This window comes from Cydia strobilella, chromosome Z (assembly GCF_947568885.1).
Source record: "Cydia strobilella chromosome Z, ilCydStro3.1, whole genome shotgun sequence".
Classification (NCBI taxonomy): domain Eukaryota; kingdom Metazoa; phylum Arthropoda; class Insecta; order Lepidoptera; family Tortricidae; genus Cydia; species Cydia strobilella.
Window position 1 is genome coordinate 56,124,854 of NC_086068.1, and position 19,666 is coordinate 56,144,519.

Sequence of the window (19,666 nt, forward strand, 5' to 3'; positions counted from 1 at the left end):
ATAAAAACTGCGAACGTCAAGTAATAATCAAGTACCGTCGCTCACTTAAATGGAAACTATAAGCAAAGGCGCAATTAAATTTGCACCTTACAAACTTTGGAAGAGGGTTCAATATTGAGTGGGGACGACGAGCAGGCCAGTAGGGTAGTTGACAATTTTTTTTTATGGTTACAGTCGATCAGGTTTGTTTTGTGATGTACCGACTGTTGATTTGGCCGACTAGCCGACTAATCCATAAATCCATAAATCATTTTCTCTTCAAAGTTTGCATTCGGATGGTCACTGCAGCAGGAACTTTGTCTAAATTCGGATGCTTTGAAAAAACATTTGTTTTGTGATGCTACGGTCTTTTACAACTCGCGTTGGTTTTCAAGCACTTTCGTCGACATTTTACCGAAATATTGAGAGAGAGCAACTACAGTGCAACCGAACTACCCTTTCGAGGGGGGACATATATGATGCCGACGTCGCCAGCTTCTACATATGTAAAAGATGCCCTCCTTTTAAGTTTCGCCCCCCTGGTTATCGTTGCCAAACCTCCTTCTTGGTTTAGTTACCCAATTCGTCGCTAGATGTGGCTGTTCCTATGAACAAACTGGGTAACGAGATACTTGTGACACAATGGTAAGTCAGCTTAGTTCGCTGCACATACATCGCAATAGATAGGGTCTTACTATTACCTAGTATTAGGTATTCTTAACTTTCTTGTTGATTTTTTGTAAGCGTTCGGTTTAGCCTGTGCTATATGAACGTTGATATTTAGTAAAAATGTTAATAAAAATAATTTTGCAGAAATCGCGAAGCGTCTGGTTGACGTAACTGGTGACCGAAGAGCTGGCGGCTTTCTCGCACAACGTATCAGCATTGCGATACAGCGGGGAAATGCCACCAGCATCCTTGGTACAATGCCTCAAGGGCCTATTTTAGATTTAAGCTAGTTATTAATTTCGTTTACGTAGTACCACTGTATATATCTTGTATGTAAATGAATAAAGTATTAATAAAAATCCATACTAATAATATTAATAAAAAAATATAAATGCGAATGTGCGTCTGTCTGTTGCTGCCTGCGTGAAGACGCTTAAACCGCTAAACCGATTTAGTTGAATTTAAATTTGGTATTCACTCCCTTGGATGGACAGGATAGATTTTGAAATCATCCCTTAAGAGCCTGCAGCAAGCTCGGCCGAATTTCACCTTCCCATACAAACCGAGTTTGGTTCTCATTTTAAAACTGCGTGTTAGATTGTAATGAAACTGCACATACAATGAGATGAGGTATATCTAGTTCTGTAATTAGTTTGTTTGTAGTTATATTTTTTATTTTAACTTTTATCTGAAGCTACATAAACTAATTACAGGCATAGATATACCTTATCCTATTGTAAGTACAAAGTTTCAGAGCAATCTAGTTAGTCGTTTTAAAATGAGAGCGTAACTACGTTTACATTGTATGGAAGTTCCGCATAAGATTTTTAACGTCAAACTACAATAGCGCCTAATATGTGTCGTTTTCAAGCAAAAGGTACCACTTTGTCGCTTACCATAAGGACGCTCGGACAGGTTATTCGTATAAAGATACAAGCACATTTCGTCCTTATGGTAAGCGACAATGTGGTACCTTTTTCTTGAAAACGTCACATATTGTTACGAATTCACTGCGTACTCTGTACTCCTTATTCTTTCTTATTTGATTCACATCTACCCAATACTTAAAATACAATTTGATTATTAATATTCAATACTTTGAATATTATTACCAATTAGTTCTGTAATGTACTATCCAATTGGAATATAATTCCATTTTCTTATTGGATTAAAATTCAAGTTGGTTCTAGCAGGGGTGCGAATCTCCTTGCTTCGGGCAATTTGTTATTTAACAATTTTAACGCATATCAGTGAAAGAACATGGGTCAAAATCATAAAAATAATTAATGCAAATAAAAAAATCATTTATCCATATTTAAATACATTTTATCGTATTTTTATAAGTCTTCATTTTTAGTTTTAATGTGTGTCGATAGATGGCAGTGAATTTACTGTGGTTACAAAATATACTATGACAGTACTGCTCTATCTTATTATATCCTCTTTGGCTTCGGGCAAACTCGGCTCCGTTCGGCTCAGCATTGCTCCGAGCAATTATTAGGGTTGGCACAACTTGACGTCCCTTTGCGTGCACGACCACAGATAAGATAATGACTTGAATTTTGACAACCCTAAATAGCCGAAAAGGATGGTACCATATATTAGAAAGGAATAGCATGATTCGACCCTGAACCGCTGTCAAACTTCGGTATTGTAGGAAGTTTCCTTTCCGTCCGGTAGTACTACATATAAAAATATATTCTTTAAATTAGTTTTTATGTACTTATACCTTAAGTAATTTTTTAAGATTAATGTGATTTATACCTAATTTATCAACTTATGTATTATTTATTCTGTGGTTCTAGGCAGTACTTAAACTTGAACATTCCAATTAGTTTTTTTCTATTCAATACTAGATAACCTATAAAATATCAATTGGTACTATCCAATACTTGAAATGTTTCCAATTAATTGTATCCAATACTTTCAATTGCGAGAATTGTGTCTAGAGAAAAGAAAAGTCTGCAACGACTTTGATAGCAACAGCAGTGCAAGTGTTAATATTAAACTTCAATCTTCTATGAAATTATGACGTATAAATAACACTTGCACTGCGTATGCTATTAAAATCGTTGCACTTTCTTGGTCTCACACTAACTGCTCATATTCAAAATAAATAATTATAAATAGTGGGAATAAAGAGCAGATACGGCGGATACGGTCAAGTCAATACTTACTGTCCGCGAGCCAATTCCGTGCATTCGGAGGTCGGGGAAGTGGGGGGGTGTCACCATCACTCTCTCATGACGCCCAACATTCCTAACATTCCTCAGCCGTGCACGGAATTCGCGCGCGAAATGTACTTTTTTTGTCTGTCTTTTAAATTGTGAATCGTCTATGCGCGCGATATTGTCGACCTCCTGGCGGCTTTATTGGTCACTTGAAAGATGTCAAATTGTATTTAAAAAAAAAAATTCTGTCAAGTCTAGCGCGATCAACGCTTTTATTTTCCCAACCACGCACCTCTTTGACATAGGGGACAATATATAGGTAAATAGTATCGTTGGAAAATGAAAAAAAATTATATAAAATTTATTCCTTTATTTATCAGTAAGGGAGAAAACATTTGAAATTTGAATCTTAAAAAACTTCAAATTCATGCATTTCATAAAAATAATGATAGAATGTATTTACAAAGTAAAACTAAAATGTTCTTAGTCTACTTTTCATTTAAATTACATTGCTTAATATAATTATACTACCGAAGGCACGGGATTGAATGTTATACAAGTGTTGTGCCCAAATCCACGCAGTACAATTTTAAATAATAATACAATAATGTAAAAATTGGAGCGGAACTTAAACATTTCATAGGAAATTATATGTAAAAGAATAGGCCACTGGAGGACTTCTCTCTGTCAAAACTTGATAAAAATTGCGCTAAATATCCAAAAATATTACTATAATCTTCTTCAGTCGCGTAAAAAGAGGGGGGGGGGGGGGGTTATAGTTTTAAAAACAAAGAACCTATCCTGAAAAATACCAATATTTTGAGAACAAGTCCATAGCAGTGAAAATTGACAATATCTACACAATTTTGTACTTAATAGAAGCTAGGCATTTAATTATCTAATATATAGAGACTGCAAAGGAAGCACGTATTATGTACTTATTACTGTAACTAGTAATACACATTTATCACTAATCTTCCAATATTTCAACCGTCTACAACCGGCTTGGCATTCCCATTTCTTGCACATTGGCACTCAAGATGACACAAAATATCAAAACTATCATCTAAAATAAACTAAGTAAATTACGAAGATCATTTTCTCGATCGTTTATTTACATCAACAGTGCCGGAAGTTTCATAAACTTATTAACAGTAAAATATATTACAAAATAACGCGGAATTTTATTTTCTAACAAAATTGAGCAGTGGTCCAGTGTTAAACAAAATTTAATTCTTTTTAAAGCAAAATGGAATGATGAGATCTAACCGTAATTAAATCTAACTACTTGGAAACACCATATAAAAGAGGTGGTCGGGAAAAAAGAAACTGGCAGTGTCGTGAGCCCCACGCTCTTTGATTTAAAAATAAATTAGAACAATAAATAATAATCTCAATGAGTAATGCATGTAACTCGAACCCGATCTGGTGATGTGCGAATGAAGCCACCTCTTTACAAAATGGCGGACAATGGAAGCAATCATGGAATGGTTCCGAACTTTGTAAACGTCTTTTATTAAATTATAACGCTGATATCGAGATCGGCCGTTTCTTCTGAAGCTAGCTAGACTGTTGACAGGACCTTGGCAATGATCATTTTATAAAAGCGATTTAAAAAAAAAACACGCACGAACACGGCCATCCTGACATTGTGAGGGAGAGACGAGCCTGCGTACCCCAACTCAGTAGCAGTAACTTGGATTTTTAGAAGTACCAATAAAATACCATAAAAAATATCAAATGAATATCAGAAAACGACGATCTCGACTCAACTTACAATTTCCACTTAACATAACTTAAAAACGAATTAAAAACATACGCACTACATACATTTAAACTACTACAGTGTTTATACTAAGGAATCACACATAAATAATTTTCGTTCACTTCGCTATGCATTATCCTCATTAGCGAAAAATACACTTTTTTTGTTCATTTATCCTTCAGATGAATGAATGAAAACACGGTTTATTTAAAACAATTACATTAAAACATTTAATAACACAACAACTGTATCAAACATGCTTTAGTCATGACCTACGATGTATTTTTGCGACACATTAATATGAAAATGCATTACTTTAAAATGTATTCAGCATTTTTATTAAGTTACTAAAATGATAAGAACCTTAGTGTATCAATAATCTATAGGCATAGGCACCATTGACATTCATTAAGCTTATAGCCCCAACAAGTTTGTCACGCACCAAAAGCAAAAAATGCTTTTTTGAAGCAAAAATACATCGAAAAATCGCATCAAAACAGTTCGCATAAGCAATTTTATTCTACTCAGAGTCATGGTTATACAGATCAACCTGCTTGAGGTACCATGAGATTTCACTACTGCTGACTATTATTACCACAAACTTTTACTTGAATATAAAATACCAGTTAAAAACTGTATATGTATTACTCTAGCTTTTGTGGAAATGCATATTGTTACCATGTAGTATACAGGCTGTCCTCAGCCATTGGACAAACCCTGAAATCCCACGTAGGATTACTTCTCAGGAATATTTTTTTTTAATTAGTACGAAAGAAAAAAAAAACAAACAAAACTTATTTCCAATAATCGACAACAAAGAGAAACATACTGTATTAATGGCATTAATCATTGGCAGTGCTTTTGACAATTTGTTCGAAAATGTGCGGCAATGATGACATATGTCAAGTCAGAATCTTATTAATGTCACAAATATAAAAGATAATGAAAAAAGTCGAAGGTTTCATACTATTTATTACCTTAGGAGCTACTAACACATACAGGTGCTCCAAAGACTTCCAGTTCCTTTGTTTTTTGCTCATTAATATTGTTTAAAGTGTAATATCGATAGCTCTATTATACAATAATCTAATGTGGTAGTGTGCAGTGAATGAAGAATTAATCTCAAAGCGTGTTTAACCACCATTTTGGAGTCAAAGGCCGGTAGTCCACGTGCTTCTCGTAAAATCCAGCTATCGGTTTTACGAGACAACTACAACAACCACCGAACAGCGTCGTGCTCTAAGAGCATTTATTTTGTTCCTACCCTTTTACGTGACATTGGCTACGGGCAACACCGCCCTCAAGTCCATCAAGAAAAGAAAAGAAAAGGTGCTCCAAAGTAAAAAAATCGTTATGTTAATTTCTTCGTAACCGCTACACAGGTTGTTATGATACTTTGTATACTGGTCCTAAATACCCTAATGCATATGTACATTTCGGCTGTGTCCAATGGCTAAGGGGCAGCCTGTATATTATAGAAGGCATCCTACTTCTTTTAATGGTTTTAGTTCTAAAAACAAGTTTGTGGCATACCCGTCAATATGAAGTCGCTTTAAGTGATTAAAATTTTCTCACATTTTTTTTCATCAAGAAAAGAAATAGAAGAGATAGTAAAGTAAAATACACAACACTTCAAAAAGTGGGTATTTTCAAATAATTGATTTTAAAAAAGAGAAGTAGTATTTTTGATAAAAAAATAAAGCAGTATTATAGTATTCCAACTAAAAGCGACGTTATACTAACGGTCGATTTAAATTTAATTCTTTTTGGTCCGAAAGATGTCCAACACTACAGTCTTACAATCAATCCTTAAACATATGTTTTTAATATATCTGTTAAATCTATAACATAACATTCAGTCATTATTGTAGATAAATCTTATCCAATAAGATATTTCTTCTAAACTCGCTAATGAAATAGGAAGTCAGAACATTTCACTGCATTGATATAAGTTATAAAATAAAGAAATCCATACGTATTGTACATTGTAAATCGGTATACCTACAAAACCACAACATATTACAATCTGCTGGCCCAAACATACGTTCACAATTTTTTGTACCATGCTGATAATTTAAACGAACGTTTGCGTTCGTGTATCAAAGCTAAAGGATATTTTATTTTATTTTATAAGATAGCACGTTTAACATTTTGTAAAAGATGCGAGTAAGAAAAACGTTATTAAAAATTATTTGTCAACGTATTTTTAGCCACCCTGTAATTATACAGATTTGTAAAATTAATCTTCCAAATCCAAGATTTACCTACAAAAGTATCGTTTAGATGTAGATCGCTTCAGTGGCGCCCTTGTTGGTCTGCTGCATGTCATTGGGCGAGAGCGCAGCGCGGTCCGACCAATCAGAGTGCGGGGATTGTGTGAGCGGCGTCTGCGGCGACGGCGTCGACCAATGATCGGGCGACTCGGGCGATGGCGTCGGGAATGTGTCGCCTATGCCCCAGCCACCGTATAGTCCTACAAAAAATGGAAATTTTAGTGATATTAAAATTGTCAGTCAAACCTAAAAATGTCACGTTGACATTATTGTTCGTTAGAGATATAACATTTAACACAGGCATTTTGAATTTTATGTGAAATAAAACGTGCCTGATATTGACTAAATTTAGAGAGGTCTGCATCAAACAGAGATCTGATCTCGCTATCGCTTAAAGAAACAGAGAACTTGTATGAACATTTTGTCGTGAAAGAGACACAACAAATCTATTGAAAAAGCAGCTTTAAGTTGTAAACATAAAAATAATAGTTATCCAAGTCAAGTTCACGGTTCGAAGGTAAGACTTTACAGTCCAAGCGTACTAAAGGGGCCCACTGATTATCAGTCCGCTGGACGATATCAGCCTATCAGTTAGAACAAAAGTTTGACAGTTCCGAACAACTGACAGGCCGATATCGTCCGGCGGAGAGGTAATCAGTGGGCCTCTTAACTCTACGTTCCTTCGCAATCTTATTTATCTTCGGTTATACTTCTACATTTGAATTTCTAATAATTTCTAATAATCTCCTACGGCTCGCGGACCGTTAGCTTTGGCCTGCGGAAGCAGAAGTGAATGCCTAGCCTTCGTGACAATTAGGTATTTGACTACTAGTCAAATCAGTTTCTTTTTTCGAACTGTCAAAACGATTTTGCTACTATGGAATGTATATGAAACACTAGCATGTGACGTCACAATCATATTACCTGCTCTTTATAGTTTTATACGGGTTTTAAAATAGTAATTGTGTCTAAAATAACTGCTGTCTACGTTTCTCTATTAATCTAATCTTCTGGTGCTTTATTTCATGCATGGTCACAAAATAAATAGTTAGTACTAGGTACAGAATATTCGCTCTCTAACATAACGCGTCTATTACGACAGATATGACCGCTAGGTGGCGCATGCGCGAACACGCGTCCGCTCCGTAGCGGAGCGCGGCAATTACTATGGCTAGACACCAGAATTGGGGGCGGCCTTGTACTTGTAGCGGCGCGACAAAATCGCGGAGTGAGTCACGCCTGGCATGGTGTAAAATAATTTATTTTTAATAGTAAAATACCTTATAGTGGGAGATAATTACCTGACATAATGTTAGTGATAGCGGGGTGCTGCGCGCCCTGCACTTGCCCCAGCGCGGCTGCGTGCGTCATCACCGCCTGCAGCTGCGCGTTATGCTGCGATGTGGCGCCTGAAAACACAGTTAGTTAGTTCGGTCACAGGGCGGACACGATATACATAAAAAATCACTCGCGTTTCTATGTGTGAACGGCACGTCTGTACACGCGGCATGCGTCATAGTGTGAGTAAGTTGCTTAAAAACATTACTGAGCGGCCGGCAAACGGCCGTCAATCTGCTGTCGCGGGAGGTAATTCGAGTCAGGGTGGGGCGGTGTGTGGCCGTTCTGTATGATAATACTATTACTTATTCTGTGGTTCGGTCATACAAATAAAGGCAAATAAAGATATCGAAAACTGCTTTTATTAGGCCTACGGAACTAGTCTATATTTTGATTCGTATTGTTTTAATGGACATTACTAGAACTGCGAAAATATTAAGACCGCAGCAAGCTCGGTTCTCCATACAAAAGTAGTAACGCTCTCATTTTAAAATGACTGGCTAGATTGCTCTGATACTTTGTACTTAAAATAGGATAAGGTTTATCTAGTCCTGTAATTAGTTTCAGATACCATATTTAAAAATTACAGCAAATTAAATTTTTTTATACGAAATTTGCTCTATTTCGTTGTATCTCTTCTTCCTAGCCGCTTCCGGCAATGGCGACCCCATTAACAATTCTTATCCGGATTATGAAATTCCCTAATGTTGCTCGCAAAACCAAACTTTGTCTTGAAGATGCGGTCACAGGATGCGCAATGGACTCGACTGGACAACTCCATTTGTTGTATATACTAGAGCTATATAAACTAATTACAGACCTAGATATACCTCATGTCATTGTACGTGCAAAGTTTCATTAAAAACCAACACGTAGTTTTAAAATGAGAACGAAACTCCGTTTGTATGGGAAGGTGAAATTCGGCCGAGCTTGCCGGGGACTCATAAATGAGACGGCAAGGTACTCACTTAAATGCGCGAGAGCGGAATAAGCTGCCGCGTCTAGTTGGTGCTGGTGCGAATGGCGTAGGGCCGCCATGTGGGCCGGCGACGTGGGCAAAGATGGCCGCGACTTGCCGGGCGAGGGCGAACCTGGAACATACACAAGTGTTAATAAAATATAGACAAAAATATAATCTCAAGACTGCGGAAGGCAATAAATCGTAGGTAGTCTTTTTTGGGGATAAATTTGAGAAATCACGTTAGAATATGGTATTTGACAACAAATTAAATCGGTTTCTTTTTTTGAACTGTCAAAACGATTTTGATACTATGGAATTTATATGAAACACTAGCATGTGACGTTAATCAAATTACCTACTCTTTATAGTTTTATACGGGTTTTAAAATAGAAATTGAAACATAAAGAGGGTATTTACGAGCCTGTGTGGTGAAAATAAATTTAAAATTGTATCATAGTAAGTATAAAATTCACAGAGGTCGTTATTCATTAGGCATATGTAATATAAGGTTTTCTCAGACTAACCTATCTATTTATCTCTACTTTTACTCAAATTATTCCCGCGCTAAAAACCCCGATGTATGCTAATTTCAAAATCTCGCTGCCATTGATTTTGTTGTTGTGTGCGTGACTTCAACTCTCGTTCCGATACCTATAAAAAGATCAGATCACTTACCGATATAGGCGTGCGGCGAGGTGGTGTGGTTGCTGTGGGTCGGCGAGTGATTAGAGTATGGTGGCGACAGGGTGGGCGCGCCGCCGCCGTACGACTGCTGGAGCGACTGACCCGTCTGTAAACAAACATATAGTTAATATTTGAAACTGATATTTTTGTTTTAAATCGATAAAGTACAAAGATATAGATTCGAACAGAGCCCGAGTTTCTCACGCACGTCTCATCTAGAGGGGCCTCGGTATGGGCGTTTCGTTGCTCAGAGGCAGCTCGGTGTAGGTCAAGTCTCGCATTCTGTACATACCTTAACGCAGTCCTCGTAGCTTGGCGGCTGCTTGTGCGTCATCAGCTGCTCAATGCCTGCGAACTGCGCCATCGCGTTCGAGTACAAAGACGTCGCGTCGTACGGTGACGGCAAATCCTGGAATAATATTTATTAGTTAAACTTTGTGGCTAAAACTTTGGTTTCCTAGGAAAGCGGCGCCGTCATATACAGCTCACTACTTTAGGTAGACTTGTAGTACTCCTTTGTATGGGCGATGAGAAAAATTAGTTTCATGTAATTGTTTTTTCAGTTTTGTTTTTAAATGTATTGTTAACTTTTTTTTTCTACTAGAGGTTTTTTAGTAATATGCTGAGTATCCTATTGTAATTCACGGTATTTCATTGCAATATTCATCATATATTTGTATAAAATGACTAGTAAAATATGCAATCTACAAACTAACCTATACAAGCTCGTACAAAAACACTCAAAGGTGATATTATTGGCCGGTACTGTAGCGGACGCAAAAAGACGGCCGTCTTTACGGTGACGACACGTGGGAAGTTCCACGGCGTCATAACACACCGTCGGCTACCAACGTCAAACGAAACGTGGACGAGAAAATGGACGACCATGATTTAGCTTCAATAATTTAATCGGAGTGCGTTTATTCAAATCTCGTGGTACAGAAGGTGCATTTGTGATTTTAGTCTGGCTTCACCGCTATCAAATAAAACGTTCTCGAAACTATCGACACCGTCAAGACGGCCTTCATGCAAATGGCGGCACCGCTTTTTGGAACATATTTGCGGGCACATGTTTACGGATGTATTTTACCCATAAAGAGAAGTGTACCATTGGTGAATGGAATAATAGGTACGAGTACGGTAGAAACATAATGCCTACCAAGGAAACGGCTTGTAAATTTTGGTAAACACATGTACGTCATAATATTTTCGGAGTTAACCCTACATCTACAACTAAAACAAGCGTCACAGTTTTTTATACGTTAAATTAAATTGCAAGGGACTTGGTTAACACCAATGACAATCCGAGTAGGCTGAAAAGGTGGCAAATACTGCGGTAAGACCAGAGGCACTAGAAGATAAATTAGTAGTCAAGATATTCTACTCTCAAAACCCTTAAAAAGACAGAACATCTGATTATGGCTAAAACAGCCGATTGCAGATAAAATGAGAAAAAATAAATAACGCGAGAAACTTCGGAGAAAGCGCAGCACACCTCTGAGCCACTCACGCCGGTGTTGCGCCTGGCCGTCTTTACGATGGCGCATCAGGTGCCCATCTAGCGAGTGGCGAGTAACCGCCTTCCTCAATAACACTGTATGTCACAATGTTATGGCAGGTGTCCGGAACTCTTTGCAATAGCCAAGTTTTTTTTTCCACCCAAATTTAAATTATAGACCAATACTCTTTCCATATTCTCTACAATAGCTTCCAATGCCTGCTGAAACCGGTTCACGGATATCTATTGATGTATCCGTGAATAGGTTCCAGCAGGCGTTCTACATGACATCAAAGCTCTCCAAACGGCCTCTACGTGTTGGATCTATATCCCCACGCCTTATAAGTGACCGGGCTTAACAACCAGAGTTTGTAACGGAGATACAAATAATAATAATAATGAATAGATAATTTACCTGTAAATTTTGAAGTGGCGATTCTACTGGGCTGAGGCTGGAGCCGAGACTCTCCACGCTTTGTGGCACCTCTTGCGCCACCTTCTTGTTGTTTTTCTTCACACTGGGCTTCCTGTAAGTAAATAATTGATATATCATTATCAATTTGTCACATACAAATAGGAATTATTACGCGAAACTCAGGGCGAAAAACAGGGCGCCACTACCACAATCTGAGGGTCTATCGTGAAACAAGAAAATGTAGTTATCTAACATCTCTATCACTTGCATATTCGAGCGATAAAGAGGCAGATGGCAAATTTTCGGATTCGCGTTTCCCTGTAGGTCCTCTGTAAGCAAACCGCCTTGATGCATCAATGTCATATTTTATTATCTCTGATAACTTGTCAAAAACCTGTTAAAGGTACAGTATGTATAAGTTACTCTATGGTTTACTACAAAAGCCTAGTGGTGCACTGTAGTGGCAGAACATTGCAGTAATATCCCCTATTAAATCGACTAGTGAAGAGTTACTTATCTATAAGTGAGGTTGCAACATGAATAGCCGAATAAATCAGCTCAAAATTTCATATACTCAGCTTTCCAATATTTATAATAGGGATGTTGACTGACAGGTCGTGGCGTGTTTTTTTTTACTACAGTCAAAACGTCCCGATTGGTGTGCGAATCCCCAAAATATTTCATGAACTTGGACAGTTTGTGCAACTTACATTTTTAGAGATGGGCCAAATATGGATTTTGCCGAATATTCGGTTGGGTTAAAACTGCCTAAAACGCTGAACAAGTTCATTCAGGCCCGCGGTCTGCACTCATAACGTGTTTTTGACCCTTCTCCTCCCGACTGACCGGGAATGTTTATTCAAACAAACATGGAAACGTCTCATCGCGATCTGATCGCGAAGTGTTCGGTGTCCGCGTTAACTAGCGGACACCCTTAAAAAATCTGTTTATTCGGTAAATATTCGGCAGTTCGAACCGAACTATTCGGTTGAATACGAATTGAAAAATAAGACGAATATGCCGAATACCGAAAAATTACTGAATATTCGGCCCTATCTCTCTAATCTTTACTATCGGCCCTTAGCAGGGTTTCTACAAAATAGTACACTAACCGTCTTATCTGTGAGTGTTGCATATTGTTGTTGTCATAGTCCTGGGGGCTCTCGGGGCCGGCCTTGGCGCGCGGCTTCTTCGGCTTGCCCTTGGCCGAGCTGATCACCGTCGGCTGGCTGATCAGCTGTGGGTGCGGGTTTGGAGATTCTGTGGGAGAAACACAAGGTCAAAATGGGACAACGCATTTCAAACTATTTTTCGAAATATTTGTGTTTCATCTTGACCACAGATAAAAGTGGCGTAGCCATTGCCGCAAAGACTACAGAAATAGAACGCTAGCTCTTATAATAATTGGTCTAAAAGCGGTTGAGCTTAGTGCAGAACCAGAGTTAAATGGCGTTGGTTAAAGGCTAAATAGTGGCACGCCTGCGCGCTCATGCTTAAGTCGGACGGACAACATCTGTATGGTGAATCAACTTTTAGAACACTTGATTACGTGTCCCTAGACTCGATAGCAAAGAAATATCGATTTTTTTAAAACCATGTTGATTTTTTTTTACTTTTTTGTTTACATGGGCATTATTAGATCCATAACTAGTAATTTACACATTAAAATTAACAACTTGATCAGATAGAAGTTAAATTTTGTACGGTAACGCAGCGGAATATTTTTTCTCATACAAAAATCAGGGACACACCATTTTTGTATTTTTCCGCTGCGTTACCGTACAAAATGTAACTTTTATATGATAAAGTTGTTAATTTTAATGTGTTAATTAAATACTTATGTATCTAATAATGCCCGTGTAAACAAATAAAGTAAAAATATCAACATGGTTTTTGAAAAATCGTTTTTTTTTTTTGCTAGGGAGCTAAAGCAAGAAATCAGTGTTGTAAAAGTTTGGTCACATCTCGTAGCAGACGGTGCACGTGGTCCTTGATCTCCCGGTTGGACATCGCGTCCACAACTAATTGGCGAGACTTAACAGAGGACTGACGAAAAGTGTCTGTATTTTCGTATACTCACGCATAACATGATGATGCTGCGGCTGTGGCCTTGGACAATGCTCATCCAGCAGTCTTACTATGTCGTCGTGCATTCTCTCTTGGGCCACGTCTCTTGGAAGACGGTCCATATGATCCGTGATCTCCCGGTTGGACATCGCGTCGAGCAGCGCGCGGCAAGCGCCGTACGAGCCTTCGCGAGCGCCGAGGAAGAGCGGTGTTTCGTCCTGCGAATATAAATAAATATTATAGGGACATTCTTACATAAATTGTCATTGTCAAACTTCGGTTTTGTAGGAAGTTTCCTTTCTGTACGGTAGTACAGTTATATGTTTGTTATGTTGTTATATGTTTGTTGTGTGTGACGAGAATGGATAGGATAAGGAATGAGTATATGAGAGGAAGCCTGAAAGTTGCACCCATAACAGAAAAAGTAAGGGCAAATCGCCTAGCATGGTACGGGCATGTGATGCGGAGGGATGAAAGTCATGTGACGAGAAAAGTATTAAGAATGAATGTGGAGGGAAGTACGAGGAGAGGAAAACCGAGGAAAAGGTGGATGGACTGTGTGAAAGATGATATGAAACTAACGCAAGTGAATGATGAGATGACGGGTGACAGAGATGTATGGAAGAAAAAGACATGCTGCGCCGACCCCAAGTGAATGGGACAAGGGCAAGCGAATGATGATGAGTACAGTTATATGTTTTGTCTTGTCTTGTTAAATTAAGTTCAATGTATAGTAACCTAGCTATAACTTACATGTTTGGTACACCTGTTAATGTAAGTTAGTCGATGAATAAATAAATGATAAATAAATTATTTATTCTGTGACACTAGATGTATTTGCGTACCTTGTCATCTTGGGCGTCTCTATTCGCGCCGTGCATCAGCAATACGTTGACCGCATCCACGTTGTTCACCGCGGCGGCCCAGTGCAGCGCCGTCTTGCCGCTGTTGTCCGCGGCGTTAATGTCGGCGTCGGCGTTGATCAGGTCCTCCACCATGCCCTCGATGGCCAACCTGAACAGAAAAACAATATGAACAACGATAAATCTATACTAATATTAAAAATGCGAAATTGTGTCTGTTGCATCTTTACGCTTAAACCGCTGAACCGATTTAGTTGAAATTTAGTATAGAGATAGTTTGAGTCCCGGGGTACATAGGCTCGTTTTTATCGCAGAAGTCATCCTTTAAGGGGGTGAAAAAGGCGGTGGAAGGTTTTATGGGAAATCGATAAAAAGCAGAATGGATAAAAAAAGCTACCCAAACTAGCTATCCACGAAGACGAAGTCGCGGGAAGCTAGTCTTTACTAAAACCAGGTAACTTCTGTCACTTTGTTATACTCTTTTTGGATACGCTAGAAACAAAAAACAATGATAAAAATTCAATTATAGTACGAATCTTCGCAAATGATTTTTACGCCTAAGACCCTAATTTGTTAAACAAAAGCTATTGTTTCTTTTGGCGCGCAGACACAATGGCACGCGCTCAGTTACAATGGCCGGCTTGCATAAAAGAAACGATGGCTTTTGTTAAACAGATTAGAGTATTAGGCGTAAAAATAATTTGAGAAGATTCATACACCAAGTCCAAGTTGTACTAGCATATGGACGAAACAAATAGTAGTATATGTTATAAAGTCTCTAGGGACAAAACCAGTGTTTTCATCTTCCTTTGATTTGTATATCGTAGCTCAATAACTTTTATATCGAGCACAGGAAACACAGGAGTAACCAATATCAACGGAGTCATTCTGTTAGTTGGCGTCGGCGTGGCATCTTTAGTTTGCCAAAGGACTGTCTCATTTCAAACATAGACAGAGATAATCATACTATCTTTGTCTTACACTCACACCCAAAAAAAGGATGAGTATAGTTTTGTTGGTTCTTATTTACTAGTAGTAGAGACGTCTAGAAGGGTCTTACCTAGCGGCCAGTATCAACGGCGTGGTCCCATCGTGCATCCTAGCATTGAGGTTCGTGGCCCTGTTCCGCAGCAGTATCTGGAACACGCCCATGGCGTCCGCGGCCACGGCGGCGTGTAACGGCGTGCGGCCAGTGTTGTCCTGTGAGTTGGCGTCGGCGCCAGCGTCTAACAGGCGCTTGGCGGCGTCAGAGCGGGCGTATCTGTGATGAAACGATATGTGGAACATAATAGGGATGTTGAATTTTATAACAATTCTCTAGTAATGAACAATTTTTCACAGTAATGTGGATTTTAAAATAATATATGGAAATAATACAAAAATACAGGACCTGAAAGAATTTACCAAAATTACCAAAATATTAACCATATTTTTTCGATTATAAATGAATAGAATAGAATAGAATAGAAATTCTTTATTTGCCAGAATACGTGTATAAGATGACAACAGAAAAGGTTTACATGTATCAGTATTCAATCGAGGACACGACATGCAAATAATTGACAATTTAATAATTTTAACATAAAATAAAGTACAATATAGAAAATATTACGACAGAAATGAAAACAGTGGGTATTTTTTCCTGTAAAAAAACTAATAATAAGTTGGTAACAATTTGAACATTAAATAATAAAATGTCCATGAATAAATAAAACTAATATCGATAAGTTAAAATTTTTATATAAAAAGTCAAATTACAAAATGGATGTCGTGTATAATTTATTTAAAAGTCATTGGGAAAATAATTTAATAATAAGATGCCAAGAGTATCTTTTAATTAGTTAGTATTAAGTTGCAGTGCCCTTACAGGGTTCATAGCTGATCAAAATTCTTATGTAATACCATATTATGTACCTATGAAGGCAATAAATGACTGAATACTGAATACTGAATGATACTATCATCGCCGATAGTGTAGAGGATTCATCAGAGAAATAAGCATGACTCACCTAGCAGCCAAATGCAAGCTGGTTTCTCCTGTTTTATCCATAGCTGCGTTCAACTGTGCGCCCTGCGCGACAAGCTCCGATATGATGTGGGCCGTCTGTTCGTCCTCGGCGTCCGATCCGGTGTCGAGCCCGCCGCCCCGGACGGCCGCCACCATGAGTGGCGTCATGCCGAGCGGGCCGCGGGCGTCCACGTCTACATGTCCGTCGTGCTGAAATAAGGCAGTGGTCCGAATTTGATAGTATGCCACGGCGGAACTTGCCGAAAGTACAAAAAAGAAGAAAACGGGACCATTTTACCCATCTGATACTGAAATAGTAGTTATGGCAGCAGTTATATTTACTGGTTGATACGGAAAAGCGAAAGTGGGGTCTTCAAGAGTCCCTGGCAAGCTCGGTTCTCCATACAAACGTAGTTACGCTCTCATTTTAAAACGACTAGCTAGATTGCTCTGAAACTTTGTACTTTCAATGGGATAAGGTTTATCTAGGTCTGTAATTAGTTTATGTAGCTTCAGATACTATAGTAAAAAAATACAGTAAATTATAAATTTTTCTCAACTGGCAACAGCTCTGCTACGACTAAGTAGCTGAACATTGTAAATTGTGAGATTTTAGACAAATTCTTAAAGAGCCTTTAACAATATCTATGAATCAATCTGTACAAAAATTCTAAATGCAAGAAAAGTAAACTTACGATAGCTGGCGGCGTCATCATGCTAGGAGGCACCCGGATATCCGCCGCGTCGAGGTGCTGCTGCGTCCAGACCCTGGAGTCATGCCCAGCCTCTTCATAGTCCGTGATCACAGTGTGGTCCGACGCGTAGCCTCCTGGCGCGCCGTTAGAATCCCCAGGACCTCGCAAACGTTTGGCCCTTGGCGGTGCCAAGCCATCGTCGTCATCGTCCGACCAATGCGGAGGACCCATGTGCCCGCCATTAATGTCCACGTCGATACAACCCATGGAACCTTTGTTCAAGTTCCTCATCTCTTGACCGTCCGGGCCGCGGCGACGCGAGCGGCGGCGGGTCGAAGAATTGTTCCGGATAAACCCTTCCGGGAACCATGTTATACCGGCCGCTCGCTTCCTCTGAGCCGTTACAAGCACACCGATCAATAATCCAGCCAGTAACACAAGTATCACTCCGATAAACACGTATTTAGAGTTGGTGGGAGGCTCAGATTCTGGCCCCGCCGGCACACCCTTCACTTTGAAGATGGGGAATGCGTTGGATAAAGGATGTTTAGACGCCGTAGCCGCTAAAAACTCCGCAGCTTCGTGCGCTGAGAAGAAACACTCAGATCCCGTGCATTTTCTGTTGTCTATCTCTAAAAACACTTGCACGCCGCTCTGTACTTTCTCCATGAATATGATCTGGTGGGTTTTGGCGACCTCCGTATCTTGCAAGCCGATGTCTTGCGTCCGGGACCAGGGGCGAACCATGTCGTTACCCAAATGGTCCTTCTTGATCCTGACCGTGGTGCGCAGCTGATGGCCCAAGTCTCGCAGGAAAGCGACGGAGTTCTCTTTGAATTCGTTGATGTCCATGAGGAGTATGACGGACATGACGCCGTCGGCGAGGTGCGGGGGCAGCTCGTTCTCGCAGTCCAGCCCGTCCCAGTTGCACTCGGCGTTGTTGCATCCGTAGTCGCAGTGGCCGTTGGCGTAGTGTTTCTGGCAGTAGGCGTCGTAGATCGGGTTGCATCGGTTAAGGGACTTCTCGCAGTCGCGTCCGTCGAAGAGGCACTCCTGGGTGTTGCAGGCCTCGTTGCACTCGCCGTTCATGAACACCTCCCAGCACCGGATGCCGACGCTGGCCGCGGTGCAGTTCGCCCACGGGTTGATGCCGAGGGAGCAGTCGTTGCCGTCGAACTCGCAGGCGTACGTGTTGCACTCCTCGTCGCAGTTGTGGTCGCCCTGTTTCTGCTTGCAGCCCATCTTCACGCACTGCTCCTTCTGGTAGGACCAGTCGAGGCCGCCGTACCCTCCTGTCGCGTCCGGGTCGTAGTGGTCGCAATTCTTGCCGGTGTGATGGTTCGGGCAGTAGCAGATGTAGTCTCCAGGCTTGTCTATGCATCTGGCCTCGGGGTGATTGCACGGATTGCTGAGGCACTCGTTCATGGAGTCTATTTCGCAGTTGACGCCGGACAGGCCCCGCGGGCACTCGCATATGTAGCCGCCTATTTCGGAAGTGCGGCAGTAGCCGCCATTCTGGCAAGGGTTGGAGTCGCAGGCGTAGCCGGAGTACTGGCAGTCTTTGCCGTGGAAGCCGTCCTTGCACAGGCACTCGTGGCGCCCCTGTATGGCGGTGCAGATGCCTCCATTCTGGCAGGGGGAGTTGGCGCAGAAGTTGACTTTGTCGGCGCAGTGTCTGCCCATGTAGCCGGGCTTGCAGTTGCAGTGATAGTCGTTGATGAGTTGGACGCAGTCCTGCGTGCCGGGGCTGGCGCAGGGGTCGGAGAGGCACTCGTTGATGTCGCCCTCGCATCGCGGGCCGACGAAGCCGGGCGGGCATTTGCACTCGAAGCCGCCGACCTTATCTATGCAAGTTCCGTTATTATGGCAGGCGTCGTGCTTGCAATCGTTGACGTTGATCTCGCAGATCTTGCCGAGGGTGCCGAAGGGGCAGGAGCAGGAGAAGTTGTCGATGAGGTCGTGGCAGGTGCCGCCGTTCTGGCAGGGGTTGGGGAGGCAGTCGTTGACGTTGAGCTCGCAGTTCTGCCCCTGGAAGCCCTTGGCGCACTGGCACTGGTAGGTGCCGACGAGGTCGCGGCAGAGCGCGCCGTTTTGGCAGGGCGCGGACTCGCACTCGTTGATCTCCTTCTGGCAGTAGGAGCCGGTGTATCCGTCGAGGCAGTGGCAGCGGTGCGAGTTGCCGATGTCCTCGCATGTGCCGTTGTTGCACAGTTGTTTTAGCGGCACTCCTGTACGAGAGGACGATTATTAGTAATAGGTAATTCAAGTTAAGAAAATTCC

The 19,666-nt window shown here is 40.6% G+C and overlaps 1 protein-coding gene across 1 annotated transcript in view; it reads right to left on the reverse strand.

The window, feature by feature from the left end:
- Nucleotides 1-6,098: 6,098 nt before the first annotated feature.
- Nucleotides 6,099-19,666, reverse strand: part of LOC134755221 (neurogenic locus Notch protein) — a 169,613-nt gene continuing 156,045 nt past the window's right edge. Inside the window, exons 22-33 of the mRNA XM_063691745.1 lie at nt 17,387-19,614; nt 16,693-16,901; nt 15,744-15,944; nt 14,666-14,834; nt 13,834-14,038; nt 12,866-13,013; nt 11,754-11,865; nt 10,133-10,249; nt 9,832-9,946; nt 9,164-9,286; nt 8,159-8,266; nt 6,099-7,057 (exon numbers count right to left, since the gene is read on the reverse strand). Of these exons, the coding sequence (XP_063547815.1) occupies nt 6,864-7,057; nt 8,159-8,266; nt 9,164-9,286; nt 9,832-9,946; nt 10,133-10,249; nt 11,754-11,865; nt 12,866-13,013; nt 13,834-14,038; nt 14,666-14,834; nt 15,744-15,944; nt 16,693-16,901; nt 17,387-19,614 (3,929 nt within the window). The 3' untranslated portion in view covers nt 6,099-6,863. The remainder of the gene's footprint in view (nt 7,058-8,158; nt 8,267-9,163; nt 9,287-9,831; nt 9,947-10,132; nt 10,250-11,753; nt 11,866-12,865; nt 13,014-13,833; nt 14,039-14,665; nt 14,835-15,743; nt 15,945-16,692; nt 16,902-17,386; nt 19,615-19,666) is intronic.